Source organism: Sinohyriopsis cumingii, chromosome 8 (assembly GCF_028554795.1).
Source record: "Sinohyriopsis cumingii isolate HCF-2022 chromosome 8, ASM2855479v2, whole genome shotgun sequence".
Classification (NCBI taxonomy): Eukaryota; Metazoa; Mollusca; class Bivalvia; order Unionida; family Unionidae; genus Sinohyriopsis; species Sinohyriopsis cumingii.
In genome coordinates this window covers 44,025,247-44,039,988 of record NC_142968.1, presented here as the reverse complement: position 1 = coordinate 44,039,988, position 14,742 = coordinate 44,025,247, and the positions used below count along the sequence as shown (strand labels likewise).

The window sequence follows — 14,742 nt, the reverse complement described above, 5'->3', positions numbered from 1 at the left end:
TCTAAAAATAAAATACATGAGTGAGGTCAAAAATGTTCATATTTTTCGATAGGTATAATAAAGCAAAACATAAGAATATCATTCACTATATATACTTAAAATGTAGTCATGCAGCTTACTAGTTACAGTTTCTTCAGTAAAACGCAGTAAGATAACTTATAAAAGTAGATATTTCATTGTAATATTGTTCATCAAAATCAATCACTGGGAATGTTCCATATCTAAAAATAACGCGGCTATTTTGTCAAGAGCGAGGAAGTTCCGAGTAATTGTCGAACCACGAATGATAAGTTTCAAACTGTAAATGCATAGCATATTATGGGGCCTAATAATTGAATACACAAATGATACATCTTAACACTCGATATTATTTTGAATTGTTACAGTAAACATTCTCATCCTGTAATGTAACTAAAAAAATCCGGCAAAGCAAACTAAAACGTCCAACCACCGCTGTGTAATTCAGCGGATACAATCTAACAACTCGACATACTAAATGGAGCTTTCAGCTAAAATCTAAAAACTCCACATTGGACATCGAAGTTTCAATCGACGCTGGGTAATTCCTCAGATGAAATCTAAATACTCGACATAAGAAAAACAGTTGGATTCAACATGTGAAATTTGATGTCTCGACTTACGACATTGAAATTTCAACTGGAACGTTCTTCTTGGACCAGCTTAGATGAAAATCAGCATTTGATGTCCAAGTTTCAACCAATGCTGTGTAATTCAATAGTTGAAATCTAGATACTCGACGTATTAAATGGAACTTGTAAAACAAACAGTTAGATTCGACATGTAAACTTGGAATTCTAGACATAGGACATTTAAATTTCAACTATCGCTGCACAATTCAACATACACAATCTAAAATCTCGACCTAGACGATGGAAAAATAAGGATACGCAATTTGATTCAACACGTGAAATTGGAGAACGGAGCCACGAAGGCTCAGGGGATAGCCTGCCGAAAAGCATCAAACCAATTATATGATCAGCGCGTGAAAAGAAAAAAAAAAGAGTGGGGGGGGGGCAGCATTTCTACATTGAGAAAACAAATAAATAGGAATGGACATATCATTTGACTTCCGGCCATCATCGTCGCCCCGGGCGCCATGTACCCCTAGTAAAATACTGTATATATGCAATAACTATTTACATTCCAGGTCTTTTGTTTAATACATATTTCTAATTCAGAAACACGTGTGACAGAAGTTTTCGCCTGTTATCAATCACATCATGTAAGCACAAAAACTCTTGTTGCTGCGTCTGAAAGAAATCGCATATAGATACTCTTTCGGCAAAGTAATTGGAGCTGATTATTGACAAATAATACTGACAGATGGATGGAGAGTACCATATCATAACTGACGTCCAGAAAAGATAAATAATAGAAGTATAAAATAGAATGCATTCTTCATTCGAATGTTGTTAAAAGTTTCGATTATTTTATGTATAAACTAAAATTGTGTTCATGGAACATGGATTCCCAACCAAAATGCCAGAAATGATCTAAACACAAAATTTAATCAATGTTTGAAGGACAGAGATAGAGACGGCAAGGGTAACACTACGATCCCTATCACTGTTGTGGTGGAAAATATAAAAAGCAAACATTATACACTTTTATACCATCTGCTTTCACAATTATAACATACAAATGAGTAATGAAATATTATCTGGATGTTATTTATTTGAAAAAATGAAAAACTGAGCATATAATTCAACAGGTGGACAAAAAACGTGAGCATTAAATATATTGTGGAAAATTAAATTTTTCGAACTTTTGATTTATTTTATCATAAAAGTCACATAAATGCTTGCACTGAGATTTAAAACCCCTCCTTGCCGTCTACTCCCGCCAAAACAATAGAAACAAGTATATCATTAAAGAAATAAAAATAAAACCTTTTGTTATTAGGATATGGAGTTTCAAAATCATGACTACATCTTTAATAGTTACTGAAAGTGTATATAGATTTTTATACATTTCTTGATGACGCTGAATCTATTTTAATTTCACTACTTACCTTGTCTTTCTACCAGCTAGGCCAAATTGCTCAAATTGCTATCCAGGTGACTGTCTCGCTTCACTCGAAATGTCCCTACCACCACAGGCAGAATTCTGTCACTTCTGGCATAAACGCCTGCTTTATTTTGGCATCATGTTTCAAGGGAGTTAAAAAGTAACGGAAAATATATACATTCTAAGATTTGTGCCAACAGGTCTATCACTGCTTTTGTTAATCTTTCATCCTTTTCCCCAAAACTCAACATAAAATTAACTGAAATGACAACTCAAAACAAGCTTGACCTCTGGGTCAAACATCAGTGGCGTTCACGTACTAAGCTAGAAAGTAGTTTAAGTTACCTAAGTTTATCATCTTAAAATATAAAAGAAACCATTAAAATTTCCTGGTAAACGATTCTTAACATCAATTAGTAAAGATTCTAGTTTTAAAACTGTTTTCTAAAGCTTAATCATTTTTCATCTCGTTACCAAATCCATAAATAAACTTTATCACGAAATTGAATTAGTTATCAACTTTATATGACAACAAAGTGGATAAAACAGAAGTATTTTTTCAACAGTTTTCACGAGGTTGATTGACAATGGTAGATATTGATAATTTTGCATTAGTTTTGAAAACAATATGGGTTTTGTTAGACCTTGGGTGCATCCAAGTTATTTTATTACGGTAAGTCAGACGGAAGACTGTGTTTGTGATCAGGAGATCATATGTTGCGCACATCGTCAAGAGCAGTTGTCCATTACTGTTGCAGTTGCCGATTCCATTTCTATGAAGAACTCCCTCCCACGAGATGTCGTCCGCGTCAACTCTGGCGTTAAAATCACCAAGTATGAACAGCTTGTCTGACGTTGGTACTGAAGCTATCAGAGCTTCCAGATTCTGGTAGAACTTGTCTTTGGCTTCCTCCGAGTTGGCCATGGTTGGTGCATAAGCACTAATGTGTGTGACTTGCTTTTTTCATGTAAGGGTAACTTCAGCATTATAAGCCAGTCATTAATTCCCTTTTCACCCAACTCAACTTGATAGCGAATCCAACTCCAGACTCACGACGTTCATCGGTGTCACGTCCACTCCAGAAAAAGGTGTAACCAGCTCCAACTTCAGTCAGTTGGCCCTCGTCGGCCAAGCGAGTTTCACTCAGAGCTGCTATCTCTATCTTGTAGCGAGCATGTTTTCTTGCAATATATCAGTGCAGTTCTTCTCTCCGGTCTGTCAGCCTCTGCACGATCCAGAAGAGTGCGTATGCTCCACGCACCAAGAGTGAGCGGAACCTTTCGTTTTTCCTTTGTGTTTCGACTGCAAGAATGGGATTCAACCAGCCGCGATAAGCTGGTCGGTGTAGATCAGGCAGGCTTTTTTAGGGCACCTTTTCTAGCCCCTTCCTCAGGCTTGAAGGTAAGCAGCGCTATTCTGATGGGGTCTGCTTAGTCGATCAGAGGGCTGCCGACATCCATTTCTGCTTCAGATCAGTGGAAGACGACCATATGGCATGAGCCGCCTGTGTGCAGATCCGCCACTATGGCTGCCAGTGCATCCTCACCCGCCGCGTAACAGCTTGCTCATCGCCGCAGGACTTGGACACTGGTGATTACATAAATGACTTGCGCGTGAGTTGGATTAAAGTGAGGAAGAGTTGCGCTGCGTCAGCCTCACTCTCTCTTCCAGGCTCCACTTTGTCCAGTTGCAAGACGTAGTCAAGACGGCTGCAATGGAGACTAGATGCAGTGGATGACCAAAGCGTCCTACGTGTCTTTCCGTGCTCTTAGAGCTCCACGTCGCTTTGCCGGGATGTGAGAGCTGAGCGCCAAGTGGAGACTAAAAGTGGACTAGCTACCCACAAGGAGTACGACTGCTACCCCGATCAGAGGCACTACCTCTCCATGAGCACCCCTTACAACACACACACATACATACATACATACATACATACATACTCTTGAGGTGGTTTGTCATCACCATGCGATGTTTATTATATTATGCAGCATGAGTATCAATACTTTAGTACGCACTTTAAAAGAAATGGAATGATTGGTGCATATACTGTTTTATCCACAAATCGAATTACATGGGATATTTATCTTATAACTTTAAGTTTATACATTATTCCTTGTATTCAGACCAATCCGTATCATACTGTATGTACTGGTCTCTTTAAGTATATAAGACACGGGTGAGTATATATAGGTTTGGCTGACCAGGACTGGTTAATAATATAAATTATGTTTAAGGAAAAACAAAATTTTGAGAGCTTATCCTAGTTGTACATGAGAAAATAGAGACATTGTTATATTTATGGAATTTCAGTCCTTTAACAGTCTTGAGTTTGGAACACTCATTGCTAAAATTAGCACCTGACTCTTTGGTGCGGAATCGAAAGCACATGTTTCCAACACGTGCAGGTCCAGAAAATGCCGCAGCTCATATCCTTTCCTCTACACATAAGCTGACATCCAGGCTTCATCTATACTGATAAATATAGATTTTATATTGAGCACTCAAAAATTTGAAGCTATTGAATATTTAATATCGTGGTGTATGTATAGGTTTACAAAGGTAACTGAATTAGTACCGTGAGTACTGGGTCGCACAGATATGGGTCAGACGGGTAGTTTGTTGTTAAACTGCGTCACCTTTCTGACTGGTATGAACTAAATTACAGTAAAAGTCACTCTAGTCATGTAGGCATTCAACACCGATTATTTAAGTAATAGTTGTAATTTTATAGAATTTGATTTTTCATACCTTTAAGTGGCAAGTATTCACTTCATTCGGATTCTTATTCATCCACATTCCTTGGAAGGTCATAATTTATACGCCCAGAGAAGTACATAAGGTAACATCAATGTTAAAGTGCGTATACATTTTTGGAAGAAATTAACCTAAAGGTGTGATTCAGTACAATCTGGATTGAATGTCGCGCACTGTGACGTCACAATGAACGCTACGCATATTGATAAACAAATTCGTGCTACCCTGTGTTGTGACGATTCCACTTGAAGTGATCAGTACATGGCCACCACTGTCAACGACTGGTGGCCTAGAGATCGATAATTTTCGTCGGAAAGTTTCTTGATGACAGTTAAGGTGCAGTCTCATTAAAAAAAAAAATCAGGATTGAATAGACTTTGGTTAAAGAAAAGTATTGTTAGATTTTAGAAGAACAGTTTATATTTAATTGAAAATTAATAAATGCTTACAGATGACTGGTTTAATTTGCACTGTATTTAATTTGTACTATATGCCGAGAATTTTTTTTTAACTAGTAAGGGAGGTAACTTGTTGAAGGGAAAACCCATCACATTTGACGTCTGAAAGAATTTTCTCACGAAGATTTTAGTAAAAATCACAGATGACGGAGTCATTTTATACGAAACTTGCAACAAAGTACACGGTGAAAGTATTCAAAAAATATTCGAGGGAAAAAGCGGCAGGAGTTTGAAAAATACACTGAAGAGGAACTCGGTGCTACATAGTTGCACAACGTATCTTTAAGTACTCGGGTATTGGACATAATGAAATGACATATTAACTTCAGTCAGTAACGATGTTTATCCCCCCCCCCAAAAAAAAAAAAGGAAAAGGAGAGAAAATGGAAGAATGCTATAAAACCAGTCAATATTTAGGGGATATTAGACCAACAAGTAGCTCTCCACCTTTTTTTTCTGACATTACTGGTAGTAGTGGTAGCTATCAATACTGTCAGAACAAAGCGGAGACCTACTTGTTGGTCTACTAAAGGGGATATGAGCATTAGATAGTGATGACAAAACTGAGAGGATGTTTGAAATAAAAACGTGCAAAGTCCTTTGTTTCAAAACGTTTTTGTCCAAGAGACATTGAGCAGTGCAGGGTCTCTGACAACTATATAGGACAAAATTCAGTCCCTCCAAGGGCCCACAATGGTAAGGAGGTCCACGGCTGAAGACACTTTTTTCTTGTGATTCAATGGGGCTGACTTGAGAATTTTTGTTCAGTTAACTCGTGAAAACATTAACACATTGAATAATTGGTTAACCTGAAATAATTAGCAGTAGGGAAAGAAATCATGATTCATATTGTTAACAACAAATTACTGGTGAAATGATTCATGATGCACAGCACATTAGCAATACACATTGAACTTAATGGTCTTTCCATCTTTTGAAGGTCTCTCAATTGGAGGTGGTGCCCATTTATGTTGTATACAGGTTGTATTTCCAGTATGCAGATTACAGACAGACATATACTGAACATCTATGTGGATTATATCTCTCAGAAAATCCAGTAATTTGTGGCTTTTATATATTTTTCCAGCGGAGCCTATAGTAAATAGAGTTGATCCTCATTTCGGGAGTTTGAATGGAGCGACAAGACTAACCATCTATGGATCGGGTAATAAGCAAGTTCTGTGTGATTTGCAGATCAGTTAATGTTCAAGTCAGAATATTATCATTTTGTTCTTTTCATAATATTTTTGGATTGCATAATGATCATACTAGATTATTATTGTTACAGACTTTTAAGTCATTTAATAAAAATTCACTTGTAATGATCCAGTTTTTAATTTATGGTTAATTTAATTGATTTCACTTCTTGACTAATTCTTTATTAGAATATATAAACTCCTAAATTAAATTTTTTTATGTGTACATACATGAACATTTTGTATAACTAATTTTTTTTTTAAGGGAAAGAACATTTGTAACAGAGAAATATTTGATGGAATTGAAAACAATAGATGATGAAATCAATGAGTCATTGAGTCATATGGAGAAAATAAAACAAGAAGATCATGGTATTAAAAATGTGTATCCCAAAAACTGGTGTAATTGTACACATTGGAAAAATATGTTGCAGGTTTTGCTGGTGATCAGAACAGTACTTTTCTCCTTGGAAATTCGGACAGTGAAGTTGGATATGAAAAATCCAACCCTAAAAATAAAGTTTTCCTGGTCTCCAGCACGGCAGAATATGAGTGCAGAGTCCCTGTTGATGGTACTTTGGAGAACCGGATCTTCTGTAATACACCTAAGTGAGATTTCTATTACATTTTTATTACATAGTCTAAAATATACATTTTTGTGAGTACTTTTTATGTACTATTCTCCTCAGTGAGTGTTATGTGGTTTGCTCTATTTACAAGTGAGTATTTCTAATGAGACTGAGATCATGCATTCCAACTGAGCATAGTAACATTTCAACTGGATTGTTTGTGACACTCACAAGTGAGCATTGTACCACAGAAACTCAGATGTTTCACTGCCAAATGTATTGTATCATAGAGAATTAGATCATGATTAACACAGTAATGGGGACCCTGAGTGGCCGAGTGGTCTAAAGTGCTCTCCGTTATGGATCACTGACATCTCACCTCTGTCTGTGTGGGTTCGAGTCTCAGATTTGGCCAATGTGGGCATGTGAAAAAGCTTGCCAGTAGCTTCCCATGGGTCAGTGGGTCCTTCCGGGGTTTTCCTGGATTCTTCCCCCACCATTAATACTGGCCACCATGTATAGCCTATTGTGTGCTGAAAAATGGTGTTAAACCCCACAACAACAACAACAACACTGTAATGGTCATTGTATCAATGCAGAACATTTGTAACACCCAAAGTGAGTATTATGGCATAGAAACTCTGAAGTGAGTATTATGGCATGGAAACTCTGAAGTGAGTATTATGGCATGGAAACTCTGAGGTGAGTATTATGGCATGGAAACTCTGAGGTGAGTATTATGGCATGGAAACTGAGGTGAGTATTATGGCATAGAAACTCTGAAGTGAGTATTATGGCATGGAAATTCTGAAGTGAGTATTATGGCATGGAAACTCTGAGGTGAGTATTATAGCATGGAAACTCTGAGGTGAGTATTATGGCATAGAAACTCTGAAGTGAGTATTATGGCATAGAAACTCTGAGGTGAGTATTATGGCATAGAAACTCTGAAGTGAGTTTTATGGCATGGAAACTCTGAAGTGAGTATTATGGCATGGAAACTCTGAAGTGAGTATTATGGCATGGAAACTCTGAAGTGAGTATTATGGCATAGAAACTCTGAAGTGAGTATTATGGCATGGAAACTCTGAAGTGAGTATTATAGCATGGAAACTCTGAAGTGAGTATTATGGCATGGAAACACTGAAGTGAGTATTATGGCATGGAAACTCTGAAGTGAGTATTATGGCATGGAAACTCTGAAGTGAGTATTATGGCATGGAAACTCTGAAGTGAGTATCTCAAGAGGTAGAGGTGAAAATATTAAGTTATGTTGAGAAAAAAATTTGAATTGCATTCCAAAGAGATCCTGTAATAATGACTTTAAGAATAATAATGATTTCTTAAATTATAACTTCATCATTTCAGCAGATAATAAAATTTACATTGTCCTAATTTTTTAAAACTTGGTTAGAGGTACATGTATGTTGCAAAATATTTAATTTGGAAATGCACCTTTTTGATTCTGATATGGCTAATTATCATTTCTGTGATAAACCGATCAATAGTATCGCAAGGTATTTTTTGGGGGCATATGCCATTTAACAAAAAATTTCATAATTATTGGCTTGCTTCATGAAAGATTAGTATATAAAACAAAATGTGTAAAACTTACAGATGCTAAATGGTTAATTATGTTGGTACATTAGGAAGACAACAAAACCTCTTATTTAGAATTTGAAAAGGCCCCCTTTTGAATTTAGGGAAGGATTCTTTTATAGGTTCTTTTCCATATGCTTCCTTCATATATGATCAGCTTCTGTGTAATATCCTAACACCATCTTACTTTCTTTTCCTTTGTTTTCAGGAAGATGTGGGAAGACACTTATCACCTTGAAGTGACTATAGATGGAGTACCAGTCAAAGACAGAAATTACTGTTATGGAAACAAGTTTTCTGGGAACTGTCTGTACTCAGTAGGTTACATACTTGTTGCTTTAATGCCATGCTTTTTTCATGGGGGGAATTGAGTGGAAAATATATATGCCTGGTGATGTTTTCTTGGTTTGTTTCACTATCATTCTATCTACATAGATATCATGAAGAGCTAATACTATCTCTTTCTACCAGTCACTGGAGCAAACAAAAATTCATTATTTATATCTCACAAACACTGTTTAGAAGTCTTGAAATTTGCAATGTAAAATTGTAAAAGTTAGGACTTAAATGGTATCACTTAACTGTAACAGCAAGGATCTGATTGCCTATGGTCTTCATTTCATCTACATATTTAACCTGTCCTAAACAGCCACTTCTTTTATCAGGCCATTATTGATTAATCCCATCACTGATTGCCCAAACGTATTGAACTATATTTAATATTCTATAAACTGTTTCAAATTCTTTTATTATTTCCATTTTGAATATTCCTTTCAGCTGCCTTGCATTTTGGTATGAATATTGTCTCATAGACTTACATGTATGTGCCTTTCGTAGGTTTAGGCTCATTTATAACAGTTAAGAATCTTGATTGCTCAACCTACAAACTTTGATTTTTCTTGTCAACTCCATTTTCGATCGAGTTGTGACCTTTGACAATTAATTTCATTTTGTCATATGGGATGTTGCTTATCACCAGCATGACTTTGGTTTCCACAAGATAACTTCGCCCAGATTTTTGGGATTTAAACCAAAATTAAGTATGAAGAGTCTTTGAGTGAGTTTGATTTTCAGCATTCCATTGTATCATTAATAGCGCTTATGGCCCATGACTGCTTTTTGTTCTTCCTGTTGGCTTCTGCAGAACGTTATTAAGCTTTGTTGTATTTTGACCAGATTTAGCTTACTGCTTTTTTATCATATATTTCATAATAAGATTTTGAAATATATCAGAGAAAAAGGATATTGTCACAGTGGTGATACCATTTTTATTGCCACAGTGGTGATATCACTTTTGGAACTACTTTTTTCTACCATTTAAGAATTATAGTTATGTTTGTTATTCAAATCTGTTTTTGCATATTTAGCCCTATTTAATTTTTCTTTGTCTTTGTTTCTTTCTCCCTCTCTCTCTCTCTTTCTCTCTCTCTCTCTCTCTCTCTCTCTCTCTCTGTCTCTCTCTCTCATGATGAATATATCTTAAATTACATCTGTGGAACCCCAGGTATACACTTATTTTATCAATAAGGAGATGCTATACAACCCCAACCCCCAAAAACAAGGCTAGAAAAAAAAAACTAAAGCACAGAAAGTAGGCTTCCTATATTAACTTTTTAAAATTAGTTTTCCAGCTGAATCCTGCAAATGATCAGTGACTGAACATACATGAATTATTGTGGCTGTTAGATATTCTGTCACCCATACAGTGTGCCTTTTACACTCTGTGACAAATGGACACATTTGTAGGAAAAACTGTTGGTCAGTTATAATTTTTATATCACCTGATGCAGCCAAGCCAGATAAACAATGGAAGTCATTTAAATCACAAAAGGCATTACAACAAAGGTGCCTGGTAACAAACGTGTAATAATCACATGTCATTTGTAATCATTAAGTAACAAAGGTCCAAGACACTTCATTCATTTTTGGTACTTTAGAGTCAATGGTTATTTGGTCAATGCAATTAAACCATGAAAAGAAATGTTTCTATTTTGTAATTTTTTTTTGCTAATTAGTTTCAAAATATTATTTAGCTATTACTCTTGTTGACTAATTGAGTACAGCTTAATGCGAATTCGCTTGTGTTCATTTTTGTTTTAATTGTTGTGAAACTAGCTGAAAGGTCAATAGTCAGAAAAAATAACTCTTAGATATAAAACTACAAGTAAAAATGTATAAGGATTTGAAATCAAAGTACATTGCGAATTTTGACCCTCCAAAAATTAGTGATTGCTCTGAAGCAAAAAAATTATTGAACAAAGGATGATTTTACATGAAAGTAATTTTTATGATAATATGCATTTATACAAATGTATGTTGTTTGAAAGTTTTATTATCATTACTTATGGGGTTTGATGGTAATCATGTCATTGTACATTGTTAATTACATGTATGTCCAATGTCATTGACATGGACAAGTACATAAAACAGTTTTGGGGAAACAATGATGAATTTAGATATAACATTTTTCTGGTTAGAATGTTTCCCTGTGAAAAGTTAAAAACAATCATTTATGTATTAAATATTTGACCTAATTCTGAATTGTGGATTTTTTGCAGGTGTGTTTCTTCCAAAATTGATTAGTTACTTTTATTATCCATATGACCTGGAAAATATGTTACATTAGGGGTTGGGAGTAATTTTCTAAAGTGGATGCATTAGACGCAGTTGCCAACTTGTGATGACATGAAATCTTCAGATTGTGAAGTTGTTGTTTGTGATGAAATGCTATGAGAAAGTTTGATAATGTTTGTGATATTATAAATCCTTTACTGTTTTTGAAATTTATTCAAATGCTCAGCTGCACAACTTTATACACAAGTGCAATACAGTGGAATCTTTCCTGTTAATTTAGACCCAAACAGGACTCGAGCACTTTGACCCCCAAAGAGCGGTTGCCCCAGTTATGCAGAGGAGTTAAAAAGGAATACATGTATTTTATCCTTTAAGATTTGTCAAAAAAAACCAGCTGCCCTGATTAAAAGATGGCACATTTAACGGGACTCTACTGTAGTCTCATTTCATGATCAAAGGGAGCTAATTTTTAAGTAAAATATCCATGACAAGCATTACAAAGCTACAGGATAACTGCTCATCCAATTGTTTTTACGTTATTATTATGTTATTAAGGTTATATCTGAATAATGATCCAGTGGTAGTGTCTGTTACAAGTAAAGAAATTGGTGCCAAATTTATGTGCATTTAGCTGATGAAAAGAGATCTTCTAGAAATATTGATCAGTGTGCTCAATATATGCATACCCTGATGTTTCAACATGTCAGTTTTAAATACGATCATTTCTGATATGGTGCATTTATTTGACACTTTGATTTGGGCTGGAACATCAGTTTTAATTACCCATTCTCTGCCTCTGAAACAGTTTCCTATTGAGCACATGATCACTGTCAATAACAGATAAATTGCATGCACCAGTGATTAACATTAGCTTGATTACTGTGTTACACATTATTGGCTTGCACCCATGTAAAATTAAATACAAACTGGGCAGAGCTAACAGCTCACTGATATCAACCTAGATGTGCATAACGTTATCAAGGTTAGACTGTGTCAAGATTATCTTTGATGTTTATGACAGAGGAAGAGGGAATCAATTATGATTTTATTGGATTAACTTTTGATCAGATATGTACCATCTGTCAAATTATAATCAATTAGACAAAACTGGTAAATATGGTGGCTTGCTAAGTTAGTTGTCAAAGTTGACAACCTTTAATTGTCATGTGTGAGGTTATTGGCAATTAATTTGCTTTAGTTGGCAAAAATGTAAAAAAATTGTGTTTCAACGAATACATGATCCAGTAAGAATTTACTGGATATTATGTTCAGTTTTTCAAATTGTGCTTTGGTATTACTTGAGACTGAATAATGAGATGGAATAATTTTCTTATATTAGATGAATCTGTGAACTGTTAAATTACAGGGTCAATCAGTAAAAACTTTAATGGAAAGAAATTGCTGCAAAGTTTTTAAAGAATGAAAATAGGATATGATTAATTGACATTCTGTTGACAGATGACTTCAGAGTATAGAATGTCATCTACTGTGATGTTGATAAAAGTGGATGTGCTTTGTTAATATTGTTTGATGCGTCAGTTTGATGCATGATGATCATGTTGAATTGTTGATGATATAGAAATGAGAACTAAAACTTCAAAATATAAAAAAGTATAGAGTAATCCTTTTCTTATTTAATATGTCGAATACACACATAGTCTTACATAGAAAGAGAAAAAACTCATATGATATCGATAATGTTCATGTCTGCCTCATTGTCTCTTTGTGTTTCTTACAAAATACTGTAGAATTATTTATCTTTATTCAGTATGAGACAGAAATCTTAAACATCAGTTTGCTCGATAAACAACAAACAGTCCCATCTATGAGCTTATGACTGTCAAAAATAAATAACCATTGATATCTCAATTTTGAGATTTTCGACTCTTTAGATTATGTGATCATTGGTCAGCTTAGTTTCAGTTTTATTGAGAACCTCTATGTTGGAGGTGGAGGTTAAGTTGGCGTAAATAGCAGATAGTGACTTCATCCTAATCCATGTGATGTGATGGCCATGTATCTTAGTGCATAGTTCCCCCGCCCCCGAAGATGGTGCTAAAAGAACCAGCTCAGAATGGACAATATTTACTGCAGGCACACAATCCTATATCGTTGGTGTATGGGCATATGTACATATATGAATTGGACCAAAGTTTTGAAAGGTGCTTCCATTGGGGTGCAGTAGATGTGTCCAAATGTGCTCATGCAAGGCAAAGGGATAAACATTATATAAACAAAAGTCCTATAATCTAACATTATCACTCCTTGACAAACTGGCTGATTATGTATCTAACATGATTAGGTACATGCTTACATGCTCTGTACTGTCTAGACTAATTTATACTTTTTTTCCAGCCCAGGGGTTATTACACACCTTTGATACAATACATCCAGCCAGCATCAGGACCTCCAGGTGAATGAGACATCAAACATATGCCCAAGACACTTATTGGAACTATGCTGTGTCACTGTATATTATCAATGTATCAATAAAAGAAAACATGTTATATAAAGAAACTATATTTGAAAAATCGAGACAAGAAGTCACATTTCTTGACTGATTTAATGGGAATAAACTAAAATGTATGTTTTTACACTAGTTTGACAGTCAAAATCCCATGATATATAATCAAATTTAAACTTTTGTTTTAGATTATTGTCATCATTTCATAGATCTTACAGTGAAATGTTAGGAATAATATGTGACAGTGTATTATGCATATTACTATTAAAGATGTGGATATTTTATTGGCACTTTGCATTTATCTATGCTTATAGAATACAGTGTTTTTTGTGATTTTAAAGTTCATATTTATCTCAATTCAACTGAGGTACTATTTATCTGAAGAACCTGAAATGTCATTTTTATATAGAAATTGGACTTGTTCTAAAATAGCACTATTGTGAGGGTTGCTATAGAAAGGGAAATACACTAAAATCTAGTTATAACATGTATTTGACCACTTAGTGCCTTCAGAATGATCTGATTAAAATTGAGGTGATGGTTTTCCTTGTAAATAGAAATGACCTTTACTTTTTTCAGATTTAACAGCAGAGTGATAGATTTATTGTAATTTTTTTCAGGAACTATCCTGACGATATATGGAGAAATTTTTACAGATAGATTTGGTAGCAATGTTGACATGAGTTCAAATGGAAGAAAAGAAAAACTTCTTCGGTAAGAATCAGACAAGCTCATGCTTCTTGTCAAGTTACTTAAGGGCTGTTCCATTAAAACATACATGGGACCTGGGCATGGCATTTTTACTTAAGGGCTGTTCCATTAAAACATACATGAGACCCGGGGATGGCACTTTTAAAAATGTATATGCCAGGGTAGTTTAGTTTCAAAATTGCTTCTGTCCCTGGTTGTTTATTCATTAAAATCACTTCTTTAGTGGTTGAAATAATTGGCTCTGGAGGTCTGTCTAAAAGTGCAACTAAACGTAATCAAAACTTTCCCTTTTAGATATCCTGTCATCTGATTTGTAATTTACTTGATCTTAAGCTTATGAAGTGTGCAGCCATTTAAAACATTCTCATTGGTCAGTTATAAATAGGTT

At 35.0% G+C, this 14,742-nt stretch overlaps 1 protein-coding gene across 1 annotated transcript; it reads left to right on the top strand.

Moving 5' to 3' along the window:
* The first annotated feature begins 6,255 nt into the window (after window positions 1–6,255).
* Window positions 6,256–13,600, top strand: LOC149793390 (fibrocystin-L-like). Its single transcript, XM_089968993.1, has 4 exons — window positions 6,256–6,406; window positions 6,872–7,046; window positions 8,814–8,922; window positions 13,535–13,600. Exons 1-4 carry the CDS (start codon window positions 6,271–6,273, stop codon window positions 13,598–13,600), a joined length of 486 nt encoding a protein of 161 aa, XP_089825119.1. The 5' UTR covers window positions 6,256–6,270.
* Window positions 13,601–14,742: the final 1,142 nt, after the last annotated feature.

Coding starts and splice junctions, on each gene's coding strand:
- LOC149793390 (XM_089968993.1), top strand. CDS start 6,271: ATGTGGATTATATCTCTCAGAAAATCCAGTAATTTGTGGCTTTTATAT. Junction 7,047..8,813: donor ATCTTCTGTAATACACCTAA/GTGAGATTTCTA, acceptor CTTTGTTTTCAG/GAAGATGTGGGAAGACACTT. Junction 8,923..13,534: donor CTGGGAACTGTCTGTACTCA/GTAGGTTACATA, acceptor CTTTTTTTCCAG/CCCAGGGGTTATTACACACC.